This window comes from Schistocerca piceifrons, chromosome 7, assembly GCF_021461385.2.
Source record: "Schistocerca piceifrons isolate TAMUIC-IGC-003096 chromosome 7, iqSchPice1.1, whole genome shotgun sequence".
Classification (NCBI taxonomy): Eukaryota; Metazoa; Arthropoda; class Insecta; order Orthoptera; family Acrididae; genus Schistocerca; species Schistocerca piceifrons.
The window spans coordinates 82361407-82385131 of record NC_060144.1 but is presented as its reverse complement, the minus strand read 5'-3'; the positions used below and the strand labels follow the sequence as shown (position 1 = coordinate 82385131).

General features: G+C 42.3%; 1 protein-coding gene across 1 annotated transcript in view; it reads left to right on the top strand.

Annotated features, from left to right (window-relative positions):
* The window catches only part of LOC124805451 (modular serine protease-like), a 220365-nt gene that overhangs the window by 69554 nt on the left and 127086 nt on the right, over window positions 1–23725 (top strand). The window contains exons 4-5 of the mRNA XM_047266013.1: window positions 7552–7928; window positions 8047–8259. Coding sequence (XP_047121969.1) covers window positions 7552–7928; window positions 8047–8259 — 590 coding nt within the window. The remainder of the gene's footprint in view (window positions 1–7551; window positions 7929–8046; window positions 8260–23725) is intronic.

The window sequence follows — 23725 nt, the reverse complement described above, 5'->3', positions numbered from 1 at the left end:
TTGATAACTTCACAAAGAGTTTGTCTGGGTGCAGTATTGACTATGTATTCACTATAGATACTGCATTAACAGAAAACCCAATGGTTTCTTTACTACAGTTAAGGTGGTGGTAGACCATTCATTTGATACTATTGGGTAAACAATGCCAGATTCTGTGAATCGATCTCATTTATGTTTGATTTGTTCCCTGAGTGCCACTGGAACTGGATGGGGCTGGAAAAAATGAGGCTGAGCAGAAGGTTTCATGGTTATATGCACTTGAAAATTGTTGGCACACCCCAATCCAGGAGAGAACAAAGAGGAAAAGTCAAAACATAATGCATCTAACTGTGTATCAGCACTTGTTCAGGTGTTAAATTCACTTCATTCAAAATGATAAAACCAAACAACTTAAGAGCATCTAATTGAGAAAGATTTCCTTTGTATGTGTTATCTATGACAAAAACATAAGTGACTGGAGTACGGGCTTGTAGGTCACTCTGGCAGAGAACTGGCCAAGAATAGTAATACTCCGTTTATTGTAATTTACTACCTTTTGTAATACAGGGAGAAGCAGTAGGGAGCCCAAGTACATGTAACTTTAGACTTCAACAAGGTTACCACATTGCCTGTATCCACTTGCATGGGCAGAACCTTACAAAAAATCAAACCATTAATGAAAAACTTGTTTGGCACAACAAAAGTAGCCAATTCAATGTTTACATCCATATTTGCATCAGAATTGTTGTGCTGAATTTTTGCATTACAAACAGAAGCAATGTGACCTTTTTTTGTTGCAATTATGGCAAGTAGCCCTGTGTGGGCACTCACGGTTAATGAAGCAATAAGGGGAAAATGGGAGCCCATAATGTGTACGTTGCTGTTTACTGGTCTTTTTGTTTTGTTGGTGTTACCACAGTTGGAATCGATGCCAACCACCTTGGTATTGTGACTGTGTGGACAGCCATGACTATGTCTTCTTCCTGTGGCTATCTGAAGCTTGTTGTGGAGGAGAGGGTTGGATTGCTGATACCTCACATTCATGACTCAATTTGGTTACACGCAGCCCGCAACACCTCGAATGACTACGCAATAGCTAAAACCCAGAGATGGATGGATTTTTACATTGGAGGGCATGCTCTGGCATCTCATGATCCAGGGCTAAATGAATGATAGCATCTCTCAACATCTGATCAGTATAGGGCTCTTTATGCATGATACTGACTTAGTCCCTGGAGTTCAGCTGCCCATGCTCGATAGGATTGATGTGGGTGCTTCCTACAGTGGTAAATCTCAACCTGGTATGCACTAACATGAGTGTGCTTACAGTAGTATTTTGAAGAAAGTTCACACATTTGGTCAAACATTAAAGAAGATGGGTCCTGCAAAGGGCCGAGTTGTCCTGCAAAGGGCCGAGTTGATATAGGACTTCATACATTCTTCCTGATATCCATGAAAGGAACAAGGCATGACATAAAAAGTGTCAGTAATTGCAAAAGCTTGAAAGTGATGTAACAGACATTTCCAGTGTATGTCCCATCCCTCAACAGACTATTTGTATGTAGAAAAGGAGGCAGATAAACCATGGGGGCTGTGGAGGGCAAAACAGCAGGTGAGACAGAGTGAGGAGCATGCCGACTAGACAAAACAGAAGCCAGTGATTGAATTAGCAGAGTTTGATTGTCCAGCACATTTGACTGGTGGTGCAACAAGATGCTGAATGATTCTTACTGTTTGACTAGCCGATGTAAAAGACCCTTCGTAACACCATTGGCCATCATGAGAATAAAAGGAGTAGAAATTTGCACTGAGAACAGGACCACACTCATTGCCAGTCATGTTGTAATTAGGTATAAGTACAAAATGACCAATAGACTGAACACAACTTTATTCCATGGAAGCATTAACAACTTGAACACAGTATTTAGGTAACATTCAGCAGGAACCAATCATGTCCACAACAAGCTACAGCACTACATGTAGAAAACTTTGGCTGAGCGTAGCTTGGCTAGTCTTAAAATAGATTATGGCCCGTGGCAGGCTGACAATGATGTCACACATGTGTAGCTCCCCCCCCCCCCCCCCCCCCCCCTCTCACACACACGTATGTGTACATGTCACTGCACAAAGAATATAGACTGAAGTGTAAATAAGTCTTTTATGAAGGTATTTGTCTGCGGTGTAGCCATGTATGGAAGTGAAAAAGTGAAACTTGGATGATAAACAGTTTAGACAAGAAGAGAACAGAAGCTTTTGAAATCCGATGCCACAGAATGATGCTGAAGATTATATGGGTAGATCATGTAATTGATGAGAAGGCAAGGAACAGAAAAGGGAAGAAAAATAAATTTGTGGCACAACCTGACTAGAAGAAATGATCAGTTGATAGGACATATTCTGAGACTTCGAAGGATCACTGGTGTGTGGGGTGTAAAAATCATAGAGGGAGACAGAGATGAATACAATAAGCAGATTCAGAAGGATGTAGGTTGCAGTAGTTATTTGGAGATCAAGAGGCTTGCACAGGATAGAGTAGCTTGGAGAGCTGTATCAAACTAGTCTTCAGACTGAAAGCTACAAGTGATCTCACTGCTAACATATGCAGGAGGCTTTTTCCTGCTCATTATTGCTGTAGGTCCTCTATTGTTACTTGCCAATGGTCATTCATTGCAGTGCAGTAATACAGGACCCATTTATCTGGAAGCTTCTACATCTACATGATTACTCTGCAGTTCACAATTAAGTGCCCAGCAGAGGGTTCATCAAATCACCTTCAAGCTATTTCTCTACAATTCCACTCATGTTCATGAAGATATTTTCTCCATAAGTAGGTGGACACAATAGAATATTTTTGCACTTGAAAGAGAAAGCTGGTGATTGAAATTTCATGAGATTGCTTCCGCAGTGAAAAATGCCTTTGTTTTAATGATTTCCACCCCATTTCTTGTGTCATGTCCATGGCACTCTCCCCTGTTTCACAATAATACAAAATGAGCTGCTCTTCTTTGCACTTTTTTGATGTCCTTGATCAGTCTCTACATCTACATCTACATTGATACTCCGCAAGCCACCCAACGGTGTGTGGCGGAGGGCACTTTACGTGCCACTGTCATTACCTCCCTTTCCTGTTCCAGTCGCGTATGGTTCGCGGGAAGAACGACTGTCTGAAAGCCTCCGTGCGCGCTCTAATCTCTCTAATTTTACATTCGTGATCTCCTCGGGAGGTATAAGTAGGGGGAAGCAATATATTCGATACCTCATCCAGAAACGCACCCTCTCGAAACCTGGACAGCAAGCTACACCGCGATGCAGAGCGCCTCTCTTGCAGAGTCTGCCACTTGAGTTTATTAAACATCTCCGTAACGCTATCACGGTTACCAAATAACCCGGTGACGAAACGCGCCGCTCTTCTTTGGATCTTTTCTATCTCCTCCGTCAACCCGACCTGGTACGGATCCCACACTGATGAGCAATACTCAAGTATAGGTCGAACGAGTGTTTTGTAAGCCACCTCCTTTGTTGATGGACTACATTTTCTAAGCACTCTCCCAATGAATCTCAACCTGGTACCCGCCTTACCAACAATTAATTTTATATGATCATTCCACTTCAAATCGTTCCGTACGCATACTCCCAGATATTTTACAGAAGTAACTGCTACCAGTGCTTGTTCCGCTATCATATAATCATACAATAAAGGATCCTTCTTTCTATGTATTCGCAATACATTACATTTGTCTATGTTAAGGGTCAGTTGCCACTCCCTGCACCAAGTGCCTATCCGCTGCAGATCTTCCTGTATTTCGCTACAATTTTCTAATGCAGCAACTTCTCTGTATACTACAGCATCATCCGCGAAAAGCCGCATGGAACTTCCGACACTATCTACTAAGTCATTTATATATATTGTGAAAAGCAATGGTCCCATAACACTCCCCTGTGGCACGCCAGAGGTTACTTTAACGTCTGTAGACGTCTCTCCATTGATAACAACATGCTGTGTTCTGTTTGCTAAAAACTCTTCAATCCAGCCACACAGCTGGTCTGATATTCCGTAGGCTCTTACTTTGTTTGTCAGGCGACAGTGCGGAACTGTATCGAACGCCTTCCGGAAGTCAAGAAAAATAGCATCTACCTGGGAGCCTGTATCTAATATTTTCTGTGTCTCATGAACAAATAAGGCGAGTTGGGTCTCACACGATCGCTGTTTCCGGAATCCATGTTGATTCCTACATAGTAGATTCTGGGTTTCCAGAAATGACATGATACGCGAGCAAAAAACATGTTCTAAAATTCTACAAGAGATCGACGTAAGAGATATAGGTCTATAGTTTTGCGCATCTGCTCGACGACCCTTCTTGAAGACTGGGACTATCTGTGCTCTTTTCCAATCATTTGGAACCCTCCGTTCCTCTAGAGACTTGCGGTACACGGCTGTTAGAAGGGGGGCAAGTTCTCATCTGATGTGGATCCCACACCGCACAGTAATACTCCAGAAGAGGGCAACAAGTGTGGTGTGACAAGTCTCTTCAGTAGACCTGTTGGATTTTCTAAGTTTTCTGCCAATAAATTGCAATCTTTGTTTTGATTTCTCCGCAACATCATCTGTATGATCATTCCAAGTTAAGTTATTTGTAATTTTCATAAGCATTCATCTTTCTTGTAAAAACAGGGTTTCTGTGATCCAAGACAACTGGGAGATCCGGGAAAAACCCAGGAATTTTTTCTTCCGGGAGAAAACTGGGAAAAACCTGGGAATTTTTTAGAATTCTCAGAGTTTGTCATTGTTTTAGTTTTCAGTTAAATCTTGTGATTTTAACTGGTAAGAACCAATACTCCAACAAAGGATATTACTGTATCCCGCTTCTGCAGAATTATAAGAATAATACTGCAGCAACGTCGCAAAGGTAATGCGCCATATACAACAGCAAAACATAGTGCTCATAAAAGTGTCTGCCAACAGCAAAGTGTGTCAAAGGCTTTAGCAAGACTATGCAATGCTTCCTAACAACAAATTGCCTCTGATGAGTGTGACGTGACAGCTGTTTACATTAGATTCGTTTGAGCAGTTGTGGGCGGGCTCTTGCGCCTGCGCAGTTGAGTCGCATATGAGTAGTACGTTCTCCCGCTTCTGGCTACAGACATGTGGCTGGGCGCCACCATATAATATTGCCCCGGTTTGGAAATATCGTAGATCCAGGGCTATGCGCAGAGCAGTCTGAGCTGTAGTGGGGAGGTGGGTAGTCTCCATGTGACCCATGTTATGTTTAGTGATTATGCTGTTTCCTTTTCATCTATTGTTCTCACATTAAATGAAAACAAAACAGATTTCTGTGGCCAGGAGCTATCAAATGAATTAAAATACGTTCACATAATTACAGAAGGCTAAAATATGTTATTAGTTTCAGGTTTTATTTCCATCTTTCTGACAGTCAAGCATTAATTGCCTTGCAGAACAATGAAGTTATTTTTGTTGGTTTGCTAAAGAGATTTGGCTTTTATTAATCTTTAGTGCTGAGGCAGTCAATTTATTTGAAATGAAGTGTTTAGTTTCACACCGTTGGCTAGTTTCAACTGTTCGCTGCATTTCAAGTGCATGTTTTCCATCTTCTAGCTTGCATGGCATTATGTCACAATAAAGAACCAAACGTGAGATAATACAGTACTGGTACTCAAGAAAATTTACTTCCAAATCTGGACATACGAATGTGCACTTTAAGCCAAATTATGCATTTTAGTATGGTTCACAAAATTCCGATGCTCTTGAAGTATCCTCTGATGTTTTGTTTCTTTTGTGACATTGTGCAAGATCTTTTAATGTTTTACATCTATGAACATATAGGCTTCCTGCATCATTGTAGCTGCACCAGAGCAGTGGTGCTTGTTATCTGGCACTCTCTGGCAACTGCTTAAATGAATTAATTTCTAACAGGTCATGGGAAAATATTGCGAATGGTGGTTTGAAAAGTGTTACTTTCAAAGTAAATTTCCTTTTACACAAGACAAACTATGTGGGAGAATATACGATGAATTTCTTAAATGGCAGAGCATTTGACTCTCAATTAAAAATCAATTCTTTGAGGATGACCATCTAGAAGAATTTTGAGCCCAGAAGGTCAGATATTTATGTCGTTATTAAAAATTTTACTGACACATTTGTGTGGTATATCTTAAAGTGTGACACACGCAAAAAAGATCAACAATATATGTGGAAGCTTAGCTTCTCTTGCAGCTTATTAAATTAGAGACCACAATTAAATGTGAAAGCTTTGTTTTTTTTTTTGTAACAACACTATGCATATTAATTTAAACCATTAACTTTTCTTATTTGTGTGTTCATGCTACTCAAGAGTGATATTGCTATTGGCTGACTACATCACGTGTCCTATGCTGTCATCAGCTGGTGAGATCACGTGACATGAGCTATGACTGGCTTACAAAAGCACGTCGCAATCTCGATTTCAATGCTTTGGAAAGTAACATGCGCTGTTTGGTGGAATTCGAATTTATACCTTTGTGACATGAAAATATGCAGTGTACATGTTGCGGCATATCGAAGATCTTTCCAAAATGTGTTGTTTCCCCCTGAGTTTCATTTTTGAAAGTGCCAGGAAATTCTACGTTGACATATAAAACCATAAACATTCAAAGGATTGATAAGTTTTACAGTGCTGAGGAAAAGTATACTGTCACTTAACACGGGAAAAGTGTATTTTCACTCGGGAGAAAGTGTAGTTTCAACTGGGAAATCTGGGAATGTTTTTTTCCTTGTCCATGTATACACCTTGAAAAAATGTTCCCATGTTTGATCTCCACTGGATTTGCTGAACAAATGATAATGGTATCTCCTCTCTGCAGAAAGAACGTATGCATCTGCCAGTGTCAGTCTCAAACTGTACATGTTCCTTCAGAATTGATTTCTCCACCCATCCCAACATGTAATATCATTTGTTCAGTGCTCCTGGTATTGATCAATTGCACTGCCATGTTGAAATGGATGACACTTGTCTTCCTGAAGTACAAAATTACAAACATATGTATAAGGGCTAACTGCAACAGTTATCAGTGTTGGAGATTATATTTGTCAAAATAAGAATAAAAATGTGATGAGAGAGAAGTGAAATATAAGAATACAATACTTGTATTGGAATTATTTCTTTTATTTTATTTTGAAAGCCAAAATCTGTGATACAAATATGTTTGATTGCCATCAGTGTGACTGTTTAAATATAGTATTATATTCTCATTTTTAAAGCTGGGTGTTCATATTTTATATTTTTACCACAAGAATGGAAAAAAAGTGCAGCTCAAAACCCAAATAATTTCATATAAATGTGCAGCACTTCAAATATAGTTTTTCACATTTTATTAGATGTGTTGTGTACCTTAATGTTAATGCTTGTTATACAATTTTATTTTTTCATTACTGTCTAGTATTATATACTGTCTAGCAATTCAAATTATTTCATTGATTACATGGATGTAGACAGTCATCAGAATGTGCTGTTCTTGTGCACAGAGGGATATTGGTGGCAGTTGTAGGTATTAAGAGAATCTTCATCCATCTTTCAGTTGCTCTAGTGCCCTCTTCCAATGTGCATATGGTGCCTGTGTTGATGGGAATGCAGCTTGTGATGGTACCATCCAGTGTGAAGGTGATGGCTCAGATGAAGCTCCTGAGCTGTGTGGAACATCTTCAGCCCCCATGTGCACACTTCCACTCAAGCACAAAAATGGTGGCTATAAAGTGCTTGGCTGTGACTCCCAATTTTGTGGTTTTGGACCAGGAGCACAAGTTCCTTCTGGCACACAGTTGCAGTTCTTCTGTGATGAAGGATATCACATCAGTGGGCCCAATGATTCCTATTGCCTCGATGAGGCATTTTCTCCACCACCACCAGTTTGTGAGAAGAGCAGGTTGTTTTCTACCTCCAGCACATTACATTATGGTACTGTATAACAAATCATTTAAGTTGTATAATAGTTTATCTAGCTTTTTAGATAACTTTAATTCAATATAAACTGTGTGATACTTCAGTCTAATACAAATTTCAATTACTGTTACAGCTCAGTGTCCTCCTCTGGTATATGATTTGCTTGATATCAAATGCTACTCAAGCTTTGGGCAGAAGATTGCATGCAATAAACCAATGTCTGTGGGCAGCAAAGCAAATCTAGCATGTAAATCAAATTATGTTAAGACCAAGGAGTTTAACTATACTGCTCTCACGTGCACCGACAGTGGTACATGGGATAACCAACCATTCACTTGTGTTCCAGGTCAGAGTGCTTTCTCATTGTAACCATAAGTGGAATAAAAATTTAAAACAACAGTGTGGGAATCAGACATGTAATTTGTAGTAATGTTTCAAAGTGAAGGACAATACGAATCAATATTACTTCCAGATGATTAATTTTGTGCACTGTCAACAAATAATTTCAGAAAGCATTTATATTTTATCAATATTTTTCCTCTGACTTCATTGAACTTAGACTGGGAAGGAAGTTTGTGACTGTGGTGTTATTTTCCCACATTAATTTGGCATTGCCTTCCAGTTGAAGCTTTCCTTGACCCCTATGTCGCCTGTGTCTCCTCAGTTACTAATATTCACATTCTTAACATTCTTCCATGTGGAGCAGTTTATTAAATTTCTTTTGACATTTCCAAGCTACAATAAGCTACTCACATATGTGCTGCAGGTGGTCTGTTGTTGCCAGTAAATTAAGTATTTTTTACCATTCAGAAAAACAGTTCAGTAAAATTTCATAGCTGTGTGTCTTGCTGTGGAGCTTGGATTTCTTCATCCAGCTATACTACCCAATCAAAAGTATCCACACACCTATATTTACGTTCACGTGGGATGCAGCCATCCTTCACCTTCGGCAGCTTGAACTCTGTTGGGAATGCTTTCAGTGAGGTGTCTGAACATCTGTGAAGAAATAACAGCTCATTCTTCCTGAAGGTAAGACTGTTAAGTACCAAAGAACAGATAGTTAGAGAATTGTGCTAAAGAATGAGGCAGTCAAAAGTCTATGCCACCTGGAGTTTGTGATTGGAAATCAAAAATGTTGTCCACACAATTCCTAGATGTAAAAGTACTAACTCCAACATCCGGTGAAATGCTCATATAGTTATTGTCGAAACGAACAAAAACAAGAAAAGGAAAATCTAGGTATTAAGTACACAAGGACTGAAAGAGATATATTGTGTACTGATTGAAACATAAACTAGTGTTGTGACAGATATTAATGTACATGATGAATATGTGTAAAATATTGCGTGTTCGAGCTAAGGGGAGGGATATGTAGTGCTTTCAGAATTTTTGGATACTGGGCCCTGGAGCAGAGTAATCCAAAAAATTAAAACTGTGTTTTGAACTGAGAATCTTACTCGGTGACCTTTCCCTTTGGTGAGCAAGTGCTCTACCAACTGAGCTACGTTCTAACTTCCAAACTTCAAAGAAGCACTTACCTGTAAAAGACAAAGGTCCCAAGTCGGTGTCTCGGTATGGCACACAGTGCTTTTCCACTAGGAAGTTTCATTTCATGAAACACTTCACTGAAGAGTGAAAATTCCATTCTCATCAGATGTATTCCATTGGGCTCGTGTCGGGTCCCTGGACAAGACAGTCTATTTCACCAATGTTATGGTCTGAAAAACCATTGCCCCACAGATGCTGCTTTTATGACAGGGTGCACTGTTATACTGATACATGCAATCATTGTTTCTGAGCTATTCCTCTAGTTTATAGTACACAATGCTGCCAAATGTGTTCAAAGCTTTTCACATTTAGTGTTTTCCTAAGATCAATAAGGTAAACAACACCTTTACAGTGAAAAATACCCCTGTACCATAACACTTCCTCCTGTGTACTTCATTGTTGGCACTACATGATTACAGGTAACATTCTTCTGTTGTTGTTGTTGTTGTTGTTGTTGTTGTGGTCTTCAGTCCTGAGACTGGTTTGATGCAGCTCTCCATGCTACTCTAACCTGTGCAAGCTTCTTCGTCTCCCAGTACCTACTGCAGCCTACATCCTTCTGAATTTGCTTGGTGTATTCATCTCTTAGTCTCCCTCTACGATTTTTACCCTCTACGCTGCCCTCCAATACTAAATTGGTGATCCCTTGATGCCTCAGAACATGTCCTACCAACCGATCCCTTCTTCTAGTCAAGTTGTGCCACAAACTTCTCTTCTCCCCAATCCTATTCAACACCTCCTCTTTAGTTATGTGATCTACCCATCTAATTTTCAGCGTTCTTCTGTAGCACCACATTTCAAAAGCTTCTATTCTCTTCTTGTCTAAACTATTTATCATCCATGCTTCACTTCCATACATGGCTACACTCCATACAAATACTTTCAGAAATGACTTCCTGACACTTAAATCTGTACTCGATGTTAACAAATTTCTCTTCTTCAGAAACGCTTTCCTTCCCATTTCCAGTCTACATTTTATATCCTCTCTACTTTGACCATCATCAGTTATTTTGCTACCCAAATAGCAAAACTCCTTTACTACTTTAAGTGTCTCATTTTCTAATCTAATACCCTCAGCATCTCCAGACTTAATTCGACTACATTCCATTATTCTCGTTTTGCTTTTGTTGATGTTCATCTTATATCCGCCTTTCAAGACATTGTCCATTCACTTCAACTGCTCTTCCAAGTCCTTTGCTGTCTCTGACAGAATTACAATGTCATCGGCGAACCTCAAAGTTTTTATTTCTTCTCCATGGATTTTAATACCTACTCCGAATTTTTCTTTTGTGGCGGTGTTCGTAGCGACAAACAATCCGCTGTAGAAACGGCTTACGCAGTCACCGCCACACTTTTAATAGCGGGCCGACCGGTCCGCTGGAACAGTGAACAGAAAGATGAAACCCAAACACTCTGATTAAATAAAAGTCGGTACTTATCTTTATTGACGAAGATACAGAAACACAATAGTGAACTCCGTGTCTACAGAGATCTGTCTAGTTTGAGTCGGAGCGGCTAGGTCAGCGTCGGCTGACGACAAACAACAACTCTGCTGCGATGAACACACAACTGACTAGCAAGTACACAATTCAGTGGCGAGTATACAACTGAGTGGCGAATCCAGAACTGTCCTAGCGCTCGCGACTCCAGCGCTTAAGAACCCAGAAACCAGCGGTGGCGCGCGCAGACTTGCGGCGATTTGCTGTCTTGCTGGCGCTGCTTATGCGGACGGCGTCCGGACTTTGATGCTGCCAATCTTTTGGCAGCGGGCTCGGGTGGCATTACTGGCTAGGATATAACACTCCTCCCCCCCAAATCGCCGCACCGTCGTTGAATAATGACGTGACGAGCGTCGACGGCGGGGGAGGGGTCTGGCCGCAGGCGTAGCAGAAGAGACCGGGGCGGAGACTGTTGTCGGTGGCAGTCCCCGGTCCGCACCCCAGCATTGGCTGCGCGGGGCCTCAGGAAACACCGACTGAAAACCGAGGTCAGGGTGCACGCCTGTGACCACGGGCGCAGCTTCTGGTACTGGACGCGACGGGGCGTCGGGACCCACGAAGAGAGGCAGCGTCTCCTGACGCTGCGTCGACGTCTGCTGAGTGGGCGCCGGACAAGGCGCTGCGGTGTCAGACTCCTTGGGGGTGCCCAAGGAAAGCGGCTGCAGGACAGGCTGCACAGCCACCGCTTGGGAAGGCGGCCCGGCTGAGGGGTCGACGTCCATCAGCTCCGAAGGCAGTGGTGACTGAAGAGGGACCGCAGGCGCCGGAGCGACCACCCGGGGCGCTCCCGGATGAAGCTGCGTGGGAGGCATCAACGGGACGGGCTGTCGGCGTGGTAGCGGCAACGGCTGCTGCTGCTGCCCTGGGGGCGGCAGCGAAGTCGGAAGGCGCGGCTGGAACCCGCCGCGGACCAAATCTGTGGACAAAGAACGAGCGGCAGAATCCGGGCGGCCAGCGCGGCGCAACTGGTTCTGATGCCTCCTGTGCACCCCAGTAGCACCTTGACCAGTATAAAAACCGCGACCCTGGACACTTATCACGGTACCACGTTCCCAACGACGGCGGCCGTGATAAACTCTGAAAAAAAACGGCGTCGTTGCGCTGAAAACGCGTGCGGTGCTCAGAAGCGGCGGGTCGATCCGGGGGGTGCAACAACCGTAGTAGGGTGCGATGACGACGGCCGTGGAGAAGCTCCGCAGGCGAAGGGCCGTCGCGTGGCGTGGTCCGGTACGACAACAGGAACGTGATGAGGGCCAGCTGACGAGAGTGCGTAGCACGAAGGCGGTCCATATGATCCTTGAATGTGCGTACAAAACGTTCCGCTGCACCATTCGATTGAGGGTGGAACGGCGGAGTAAGAACATGGCGAATGCCATTGGCAGAACAAAACTTTCAAATTCAGCAGAGGTAAATTGTGGACCATTGTCAGACACTAAAACTCTGGAAGACCCTCAATACAAAAAAATTGAAGTCAACGCCTGTATAGTTTGTGCAGACGTTGTAGACTGCATGGGCACAACAAACGGAAAATTACTAAATGCATCCATCACGATTAGCCAACGAGAATTCCAATATGGACCAGCGAAATCAATATGTACTCGCTGCCAGGGACCGGCAGGGCGTGCCCACTCAAAATAGCGTTGAGGCGGAGCAGCTTGGTGTTCGGCACACGTCGAACAATCTGTAGACATCTGCGTAATCTGCTTATCAATGCCGATCCATGTACAATGACGGCGGGCAAGCTGCTCGGTGCGGACCACTCCCCAATGACCTTGATGCAACAAGTCGAGGACCTTGGATTGGAGCACTTGGGAAACCACTACACGAAGCTGGTCATTCTCGGTGCGTAACAGCAAAACTCCGTGCGAAACAGACAACAGATGACGTTGCGGATAATAGCGACGAACCACAGGATCCGATATGTCCTTTGCCTTGGACGGCCAACCACGTTGAACAAAACGTAATAGTAAACTCAGATGAGGATCCGTAGCTGTCTCACGTGCCACCTGACGATAATCAATCGGAAAATCCCGGAGGGATTGATGCTCATCGGCGTCAATCTGATGGCAAGAGTCATCAGAGGAATCGAAGACATCATCCGCAGCAATCGGCAATCTAGAAAGCGCGTCAGCGTTTGCATGCTGAGCTGTAGGGCGATACAGTATCTCATACTGGCATTGTGATAACAAAAGAGCCCAACGTTGTAGTCTCTGAGCTGTCCGCTGAGGAACTGGTTTAGACGGATGAAACAGTGACGTCAGGGGCTTGTGATCTGTTACTAAATAGAATGGTCTACCATAGAGGTAGTGATGGAATTTTGTGACACCGAACACAATAGCCAACGCTTCCTTGTCCAAGTGGCTATAATTACACTGAGCTTTGTTAAGCAATTTAGATGTGAACGCAATAGGACGTTCGGTGTTACCGACTCGGTGAGACAACACAGCACCGAGGCCGAAAGAAGAGGCATCACAAGCTAACACCAGAGGCTTGTTAGGGTCGTAATGGACCAGACAACGATCATTCAATAAAGCCTCTTTAAGCTGCTGAAAGGCTGATTGGCAATCAGCTGACCACACAAACGGAACATTCTTACGGCGGAGACGATGCAACGGTGCAGCAATCTGTGATGCATTAGGTATAAACCTAATATAATACGTCAATTTGCCAAGAACTGCTTGCAGTTCATGCAGATTGCGAGGGGCGGGCAAATCACGAATAGCTGCTAAATGTGACTGGGAGGGATGAATGCCTTGAGCATTAATAACATGTCCCAGATACTCCATCTCTGTAAGGAAAAATGAACATTTATCGATGTTGCAACGTAGGCCTGCCTGAGACAACACTTTAAACAAACACTCCAAATTACGGAAATGTTCAGCAGGCGTCCGACTGGACACAACAATATCGTCTAAATAGTTGCAACACAATGGCACATTAGCCAGAAGTTGTGACAAAAAACGCTGAAAAACAGCTGGAGCTGACGCACAACCAAAAGGCAAATGCAAAAAACGGAACAACCCCAACGACGTGTTTATGACAAAATACTGTTGTGATTGCTCGTCGAGGGGCAATTGCAAATATGCTTCACGGAGATCAATTTTGGAAAAGAAACGAGCTTCCCCTAACTTATCCATCAGCTCGTCCGGTCTAGGCAAAGGAAAAGAATCAATGACAGTCTGAGGATTAACTGTAGACTTAAAATCAGCACACAAACGTAACTTGCCAGACGGTTTCTTTATAATAACTAAGGGAGGGCGTGAGGCACTGGACGAGCACGACAAAATCGAGGCTGAGCATTATCTTTTAACGTAATATGAGCGGCAAAGTTCGCAGCACAACCTAGTTCGTCTTTAAATATGTCACCGTATTGTTTACACAAATCGGTTATGCTGTCTTGAGGAACAACAACAGAATTAAGTTGCAACACATTGTCTTGGATAGACAGGCCAAACAAGTCAAAACAGTCTAATCCGAAAATGTTTACACTGTCTGTAGCGCGGAGCACTGTGAATGAAACTGTTTTTGTATTGCCACGGAATGTGGCTGGCACGCTACATACACCTAACACAGGAATTTGTTCTCCACTATAAGTAGCCAAAGAATGTTTGGCCGCTGAAAGTTTAGGGCGGCCGATAGCCGCATACGTAGCACTATTTATGAGAGTCACAGACGCACCAGTGTCTAATTGAAAATTGAAGGTCTTATCCAGGATGCGTAGCTTCACAAATAGTTTATTACACTGTCTCTGGATCGGTCCAGTGGAGGCGGAAGACACAAAATCAGCACGTTTAGTGCATGTTCGCTGCTTACGACAACTCGTGGGTTGGGCGGGTGGAACAACAACTCCCGCGTCACTTGCAGTCTGTACATTACTTTTTACAGCGTTTGAATTACGCTTGGGTCGCATAGCAGAGGGCTGGGTGGGTGGCTTATTGCGAACAAGTTTATTACCCACACGAACCGTGGAAGAGTCTTTAAACGCGACCTCCTGGGCGGGCTGGCTTTGAAGAACATGAATATCCATGGGCTGGGCAGCACTGGAATTGTTCTTGCGTTTACGCAAACAAACAGTCTGGATGTGTCCTTTCCTTTGACAAAAGTGACAAACTGCGTTTCTCAATGGGCAACGTTCACGAGGATGAGCAAGAACACACTTAGGGCAAGACTTAACTCTATCATTGTGCACACGCGGCTGACGAATGTGTTTAACATGACGCGGCCGGCTAGTGTTTACAGTCTGACTCTGCCGGTGGGGCCGCGGGCGTGACATAACTTGCTTAGCACAGGCAATTTGAGAAATACATGGCTGATCTAACTCACACTCAGCATAGTCAAAAGTATCTTGGGCTTCAATGATGTTCATCACAGTCTCTAATGACGGGTCAGGCAACTTTAAGATAGCAGCACGAATACGAGAATCTGCAATGTTTTGAGTAATAGCGTCTCGTAACATGACATCACTGTAGGAAGCTCCACACACACAATTAAATCGGCACTGACGGGTGAGGCCCCGTAAATCTGTTAACCACTGTTTATTAGATTCATGTGGCAGTTTCTTTAATCTGAAGAACTTGAATCTGGCTGCTGCCACATGAACTCGCGACTCGAAATACTCAGCAAGCTTGTTAACAACAACGTCATAGTCTAAAGCTTCTGGCTTGGATTCCGGGAACAACTTACAAAGTAGTCGATAGACTTCCACTCCTGCAGTGGAAATTAAATAAAGCTGCCGCTCAGTACCTGTGATTTTGTAGACTGTCATGTGCGCCTGCAACTGCGCGTAATATTCTCGCCATTCTTCTCTTGAGGCATCAAAAGCACGGAATGGTGGTGCTGCCTGTGCTTGTTCCTTTTGTGTTGGAGGATTAGCCGCTTGTTTGGCGATTGCTTCCACCAGACTTTGTATTTGCTGACTCTGTAACAAGATCAACTGTTGTAATTCGGCAGACATAGTGAACACAAATTAAACCAGCCCCCAAAATTTTATCTCTATAATTAGTATAACACGAACAAGTTGAACCAGCCCTGCACACGAGTTCGGAAGACCTCGTCGCCAGTTTTGTGGCGGTGTTCGTAGCGACAAACAATCCGCTGTAGAAACGGCTTACGAAGTCACCGCCACACTTTTAATAGCGGGCCGACCGGTCCGCTGGAACAGTGAACAGAAAGATGAAACCCAAACACTCTGATTAAATAAAAGTCGGTACTTATCTTTATTGAAGAAGATACAGAAACACAATAGTGAACTCCGTGTCTACAGAGATCTGTCTAGTTCGAGTCGGAGCGGCTAGGTCAGCGTCGGCTGACGACAAACAACAACTCTGCTGCGATGAACACACAACTGACTAGCAAGTACACAATTCGGTGGCGAGTATACAACTGAGCGGCGAATCCAGAACTGTCCTAGCGCTCGCGACTCCAGTGCTTAAGAACCCAGAAGCCAGCGGTGGCGCGCGCAGACTTGCGGCGATTTCCTGTCTCGCTGGCGCTGCTTATGCGGACGGCGTCCGGACTTTGATGCTGCCAACCTTTTGGCAGCGGGCTCGGGTGGCATTACTGGCTAGGATATAACAGTTTCCTTCAGTGCTTGATCAATATACACATTGAATAACATCGGGGAGAGGCTACAAACCTGTCTCACTCCCTTCCCAACCATTGCTTCCCTTTCATGCCCCTCAACTCTTACAACTGCCATTTGGTTTCTATACAAATTGTAAATAGCCTTTCGCTCCCTGTATTTTACCCCTATCACCTTCAGAATATGAAAGAGAGTATTCCAGTCAACATTGTCAAAAGCTTTCTCTAAGTCTACAAATGCTAGAAACGTAGGTTTGCCTTTCCTTAATCTAGCTTCTAAGATAAGTCGTAGGGTCAGTATTGCCTCACGTGTTCCAATATTTCTACGGAATCCAAACTGATCTTCCCCTAGGTCGGCTTCTACTAGTTTTTCCATTCGTCTGTAAAGAATTCGCGTTAGTATTTTGCAGCCATGACTGACTCTTCACGCAGTATCATATCTCGCATTTCATCTTCATCTACATTCTCTTCCACTTCCATAATATTGTCGTCAAGTACATCACCCTTGTATAGACCCTCTATATACTCCTTCCATCTTTCTGCTTTCCCTTCTTTGCTTAGAACTGGGTTTTCATCTGAGCTCTTAATATTCATACAAGTGGTTCTCTTTTCTCTAAAGGTCTCTTTAAGTTTCGTGTAGGCAGTATCTATCTTACCCTTAGTGATATAAGCCTCTACATCCTTACATGTATCCACTAGCCATCCCTGCTTAGCCATTTTGCACTTCCTGTCGATCTCAGTTTTGAGACGTTTGTATTCCTTTTTGCCTGCTTCATTTACTGCATTTTTATATTTTCTCCTTTCATCAATTAAATTCAATATTTCTTCTGTTTCCCAAGGATTTCTACCAGCCCTCGTCCTTTTACCTACTTGATCCTCTGCTGCCTTCACTATTTTGTCCCTCAAAGCTACCCATTCTTCTTCTACTGTATTTCTTTCCCCCACTCCTGCCATTTGTTCCCTTACGCTCTCCCTGAAACTCTGTACAACCTCTGGTTTAGTCAGTTTATCCAGGTCCCATCTCCTTAAATTCCCACCTTTTTGCAGTTTCTTCAGTTTTAATCTACAGTTCATAACCAATACATTGTGGTCAGAATCCACATCTGCCCCTGGAAATATCTTACAATTTAAAACCTGGTTCCTAAATCTCTGTCTTACCATTAGATAATCTATCTGAGATCTGTCAGTATCTCCAGGCTTCTTCCATGTATACAGCCTTCTTTTATGATTCTTGAACCAAGTGTTAGCTATGATCAAGTTGTGCTCTATGCAAAATTCTAACAGGTGGCTTCCTCTTTCATTTCTTAGCTCCAATCCATATTCACCTACTACGTTTCCTTCTCTCCCTTTTCCTACTACCGAATTCCAGTCACCCATGACTATTAAATTTTCATCTCCCTTCACTATCTGAATAATTTCTTTTATTTCGTCATACATTTCTTCAATTTCTTCGTCATCTGCAGAGCTAGTTGTCATATAAACTTGTACTAATGTAGTAGGCGTGGGCTTCGTGTCTATCTTTGCCACAATAATGCGTTCACTGTGCTGTTTGTAGTAGCTTACCTGCATTCCTATTTTTTTATTCATTATTAAACCTACTCCTGCATTATTAAACCTACTCCTGCATTACCCCTATTTGACTTTGTATTTATAGCCCTGTATTCACCTGACCAAAAGTCTTGATCCTCCTGCCACCGAACTTCACTAATTCCCACTATATCTAACTTTAACCTATCCATTTCCCTTTTTAAATTTTCTAACCTACCTGCCCGATTAAGGGATCTGACATTCCACGCTCCAATCCGTAGAATGCCAGTTTTCTTTCTCCTGATAACGACATCCTCCTGAGTAGTCCCCACCCGGAGATCCGAATGGGGGACTATTTTACCTCCGGAATATTTTACCCAAGAGGACGCCATCATCATTAACCATACGGTAAAGCTGCATGCCCTCGGGAAAAATTACGGCTGTAGTTTCCCCTTGCTTTCAACCGTTCGCAGTACCAGCACAGCGAGGCTGTTTTGGTTAGTGTTACAAGGCCACATCAGTCAATCATCCAGACTGTTGCCCCTGCAACTACTGAAAAGGCTGCTGCCCCTCTTCAGGAACCAAGCGTTTGTCTGGCCTCTCAACAGATACCCCTCCGTTGTGGTTGCACCTACGGTACGGCTATCTGTATCGCTGAGGCAAGCAAGCCTCCCCACCAACGGCAAGGTCCATGGTTCATTCATCAAACTCAACCACTTCCATCGAACTTCCATACTGGAGGCCTATAGCCTGATTCGTCATCCCAAATCACTCGTTTCCTGTGATCCACTTTGTAGTGGCATTGCTCTTTACACAACTGAAGTTTTGTTTAGCATTGTATACGGGAAGGTGTGGCTCATGAGGAGATGCTGAACAATGTTACCCTGTTCCTTTTAGCTCCCTACAATCATTATGCTAGCTGGACTGTTGGTAGCACTTTTGAACTCATGAGTGACTTCTGCCACTGAGTTCATGTAAGATTTTACAGTCACCCTCGACAATGCTCGATGCTCCCCGACCATCAGTACATGAAGTGTGCCTGGTCTTGGTTTAGTTATGGTTATTCCTTCGAATTTCTATTTAACTGTCACATGATACCACCAACAGTTCACTTTGGCAGTTTTAGAGGAGCTGAAATGGCCTTGACAGATTTGTTACTTGAGTGAAATCCAATGGCTAGTTCATATTCAATTCAGTGGGCTCTCCTGACCAATGCATCTTCCTGTTTCTGCTTCTCTGCAACACAATACTCCCCACCTACTTTTGTACTGATGGGTTTGCCTCGCGTGACGTTGAGTAGCCAATCCCACATTACACAGGGATTTCAGGATACTTCTGATCAGATAGAGATGTGTAGTATGCTTTCACACAGTTGTAACACGGCATTCAACAACCATATCCATGCTAAACTAGTAAAAGAATTGTGATGAAGAATGCACACATTGTGGTGATAAAGCTCATATGAAGCCCCTGAACTCTGTAAGACATCTCTAGTGTCCAAGTGAACACTTGCGCTATAGCATGAAAATGATGGCTATAAGTGCTTGGTTGTGTTCCTGAAGCCTTTAATCTCAGCCCAGGAACACAAGTACCTTTTGGTAAATGGTTGAGTTATTCTGTGGTGAAGAGAGAGTGTAACAAATAGCCAGTGCTAAACCTTTGGAGAACTAGAGTCGCAACACCTCCAGTTGTTCTCTTATTGCTCACAATATCAGTATGAAGTATTCTAACACTTTCTTGGATGACAAGAGACAGTGCTGTGTTGGTTTGCACGACTCACGTGCCCCTTCCAGTTGACTCATATGTTGTGCATGCAGTTAATCCTCTTCTTTGGGTCATGAGCTATGTTGCTCTCACCATTTAATTCTTTTCTGAAGACTGTATCAGGTTAAAGGGAATAATATTAACCAACTCTCTATTCTTGAAATAAATCATGTACTCGTAGAATCTTTTCAGTTCAACAACAATACATTTTCAACTCTCATTCCCAAAGTAACACTTATTCTGTATAAGCTCCAGCAAGCCAACTGATTCCAAGATAAATGTCGGAATCGACAAAGCACCCATACAATTACATATGTGCTGCCTCATGCAGATCCAAGACTTGAAGTAAGAGTCTCTATACAATACATGCTTCATCTGTCTCTGTAACAATCCTCGGGACACCATAAACCATGGAACATTATAAAAACACTCTTTTACTTTTTGATATAAATTCCAAGGCGCTGCTGGTAACCACTTGTCAGTGCCGCTCGTATGACGCAGCTCCTGGCTTCTTGTGATAGTTGTCCCTCCTGCACACACAGATATGTGTGGCACAGTAAAAAGGCTCTCTCGCCCTCGTCATTGAAATATCGGGTGTTCGAGACGGTGGAGAGCCAAGTGTTTCTAGAATTTACCCCAAAAGCACTACAGTATTAATAATCATTTCCTTTTATGGACATGGGGCAGCGAAGGATGTTCTTCTTTAGGCACTGTTGGGTAATTTTTCTTTCTTTCTTCCTTTCTCATTTTTTTCTTTGGTATTGCAGTCTGCCTGAAAGTTTGCAAATACCAGTAATAGATATGCTTCCAGTATAAATGGAATTAGTGGAAGGTTGTGAGAGTGGGGGACACAGTTTGTCTGCTTCTTTTACTGGGTTTTCTCTGACTTGAGATGACATACGAGAGCCATCTTCATTATTACACAATCGTTTTAATGTTTAAAAAACTAAATCTTAAATGGTTCTTTCTTTCTGTTTTATTCATTTTACTGCTTCCATTCCAGTTACTTTGTTTCAGCTATCATGAAATGGATAATGTATGGATAATTTATTGCTGTTCTATCTCCATTACATGTTCATCATTCACGGTGGAAAAACAGTCCTTATCTCACATACTAATGAGCTCATTTCTGCAAGGTACTTTTCTCTAATCATCATTAATGAGAAAAGAGCAAACACAAATTTGTAGGCAAGAATCAACTAGACACACACAAATGAATATACCACTGATAAACCACATACAAGGACCAAAAAAGGATACAAAGTCACCAGTAGAGCAAACAAGAGAAGAAAAGAGATGAGATGATGAATCCTAATGCATAAAGGGAATGTGTAAGATGAAAAAGAAATGTTGTTTGGTGACTAAGATTCATATTGCAAAGGATATTACAGCATTATGAGGTGAGGTGGAAGAAGTGTTTAGAACAAAAGTGGCACCAAGTGGTTGAATCTTCTGAAATTGTTTTGTAGAGAAAGCTCATTGCAGACTCTTCTGTCCATACCAGAAGTGAGGAAGTAATGACAAGCCAATAATGTAGAATGGGTTGCACTTACTTAGAGATTCATTTTTGAAATAGTCACTTCTGCAAAATAATGTCTTTCTGCATATGTAATATGAAGGAATCCTTTACTAAATTTCTGTTTTATGAAAATGAATGGTGAGAAGCCCTAATAGTTGATGTTTTTGTAATCAGTCTTTGGATGACACCCCCCCCCCCCCTTTTTTCATATAGCTAAATAATGCAAGATTATCATCATATTCCTTCTAACTGTAGTAAAAGGGATCACTGGCACTGAAACAGGTAATGTGTTGAAATAAAGAGTACGATGCTGTTCACACAGCTGCTGCTGTCATAAGAACCACAAGTATTAATGGAATGATGCGCACAATTTCTGTTGATGAGATGTTACATACACTATTTACATTGTTGTGGTCACCCGTTTTAAATACCTCTAATTCAGATTTGGCGATTCTCACCTCGAAACTCTGATCAATGAATTACTTTGGTAGTTCTGTTGCACTTACACCAATAGCAGCAAACTGGTATGTCACAAAAGTTGTCAAGTGCTGATGCCAAATGGCAACACACTGCCGTCGGGTTGGTTGCCAGCTTAGCCCCTGTGACTACATGACATTCTGAATCTGTCATTAGCTGTACGACTAGCAGAGGGCCTTCTCATACACCTGGCCAAAGAACAGAGGGTGTGTAAATCTTGAGGTCACTCCTGCCACAAACCTTCTGCAGCATCTGCCAATGTCATATGCAGCCAATCAGGGAAAGTGTACCTCCTCTGTGTGGGTATTTAGGGCCACACACATGCCGATCACAGCACTTACAATACAGCCAGCCAAGAGAAGAAGTCTGCTCTGGATCCATTGCTGCCTTGACTGCAAGCTGCCTTTGCTGCCAGTGGACCTTGGGAACATACTCTCAGGCCTGTTGGTATTCTGCCAGACTCATTTGGCAAGACTATAGAAACTGTGAACTTGTATAGATTATAACTTAAGTGTTAGACTGTTTCAATGTGCTCTGCTCAAGGAGAGCAAGAGCTTAAACTAGCCAACCTAGTTGAGAACAAACTCTGACTGTAGAAGCTGTCATTGCGTTGTATCCTCAACCAAGACTTGTATTCCAAGTACTTGTGTTTAGTTATGAACTTATTTCCATGCTAGCAACTAGTTACAAAGTTTTTTACCTGTTTGGGACAGTTAACGAAGACAGTTTGTGGTGAATTCATCGTGTTCTTAAATACAGAGGATGAACTACCTGCTCCTGTGTTTCTTACAGAAGTGTTCAAAGTCCTGGATACTTCACAAGTTTGAGATGTCACTTGCATAGCTCATTAAGGGAGTTAATGGGTTTTACTGTGTTGTTAATATATACAAGGTGTGATCAAAAAGTAATATAAATATTTTTAATTTCAAGAACTTTATAAATTTGATTTTCAAAATTTCTTTCTTTTATGTTGTTGGTACACATTTTCCTGATGTATGTTTGCATTTTCAGCTGTCGGAATATTTAGTTTATTGTCAACAGTTGAAAAGGTTATACATGTTTTAGTGCTCAGTGAATTTTTACTTATGAGATTACTTATGGATCACTGAATTTGCATTAAATTTTACTTGAAAAATGGAATAAATTGCAGTGCCACATTCAAAGTGCAGACTAAAGCTTTTGGCAATTCTGCTATGGTAAGACAAGAGTTTACGAGTGGTATAAACCTTTCAAAGAGGATCAAGAAGACATTGAAGATGACATCCACCCTGGCTGTCCAAGCTCATCTGTTTCTGACAACAATGTGAACGAAGTAAAAAAAATAGTTCTGTAAAATTTCCAGATCACCATCAGAGATGTTGCTGATGATGTCTGTATATCCTTTGCCTCATGCCAACAATCTTTCGATGTTTTTGGCATGAAATATGTAGCAGCAAAGTTTGTTCCAAAATTGTTGAATTTCGACCAAAAACAGCATTATGTAAACATTGCTCAGGAACTGCTGAAGTTGATAGCGATTCAGAACTTCTAAATAAGGATATAGCAGGTGACAAAATATGGATATATGGCTATGACATTGAAAACAAGGCTCAATCATCCCACTGGAAACTGCCTGAAGAGCCAAGACTAAAAAAATTAAACAAGTTTGATGACATGTGGAAGTTATTTTCACTGTTTTCTTTGTTTACAATGGGATAGTGCATCATGAGTTCCTGCCTTATGGTTCTACAGTCAATAAAGAATACTACCTAGAAGTTAGGTGCCATGTGCATGAAGTAATGAACGACCAGAATTGTGGCTAAACCATTTGTTGAACTAGCATCACAGTAATCCTCCTGCTCACACATCAATATTTGTTCATGATATTTTGCCAAAAAACAAAACTGTTATATTGCCCC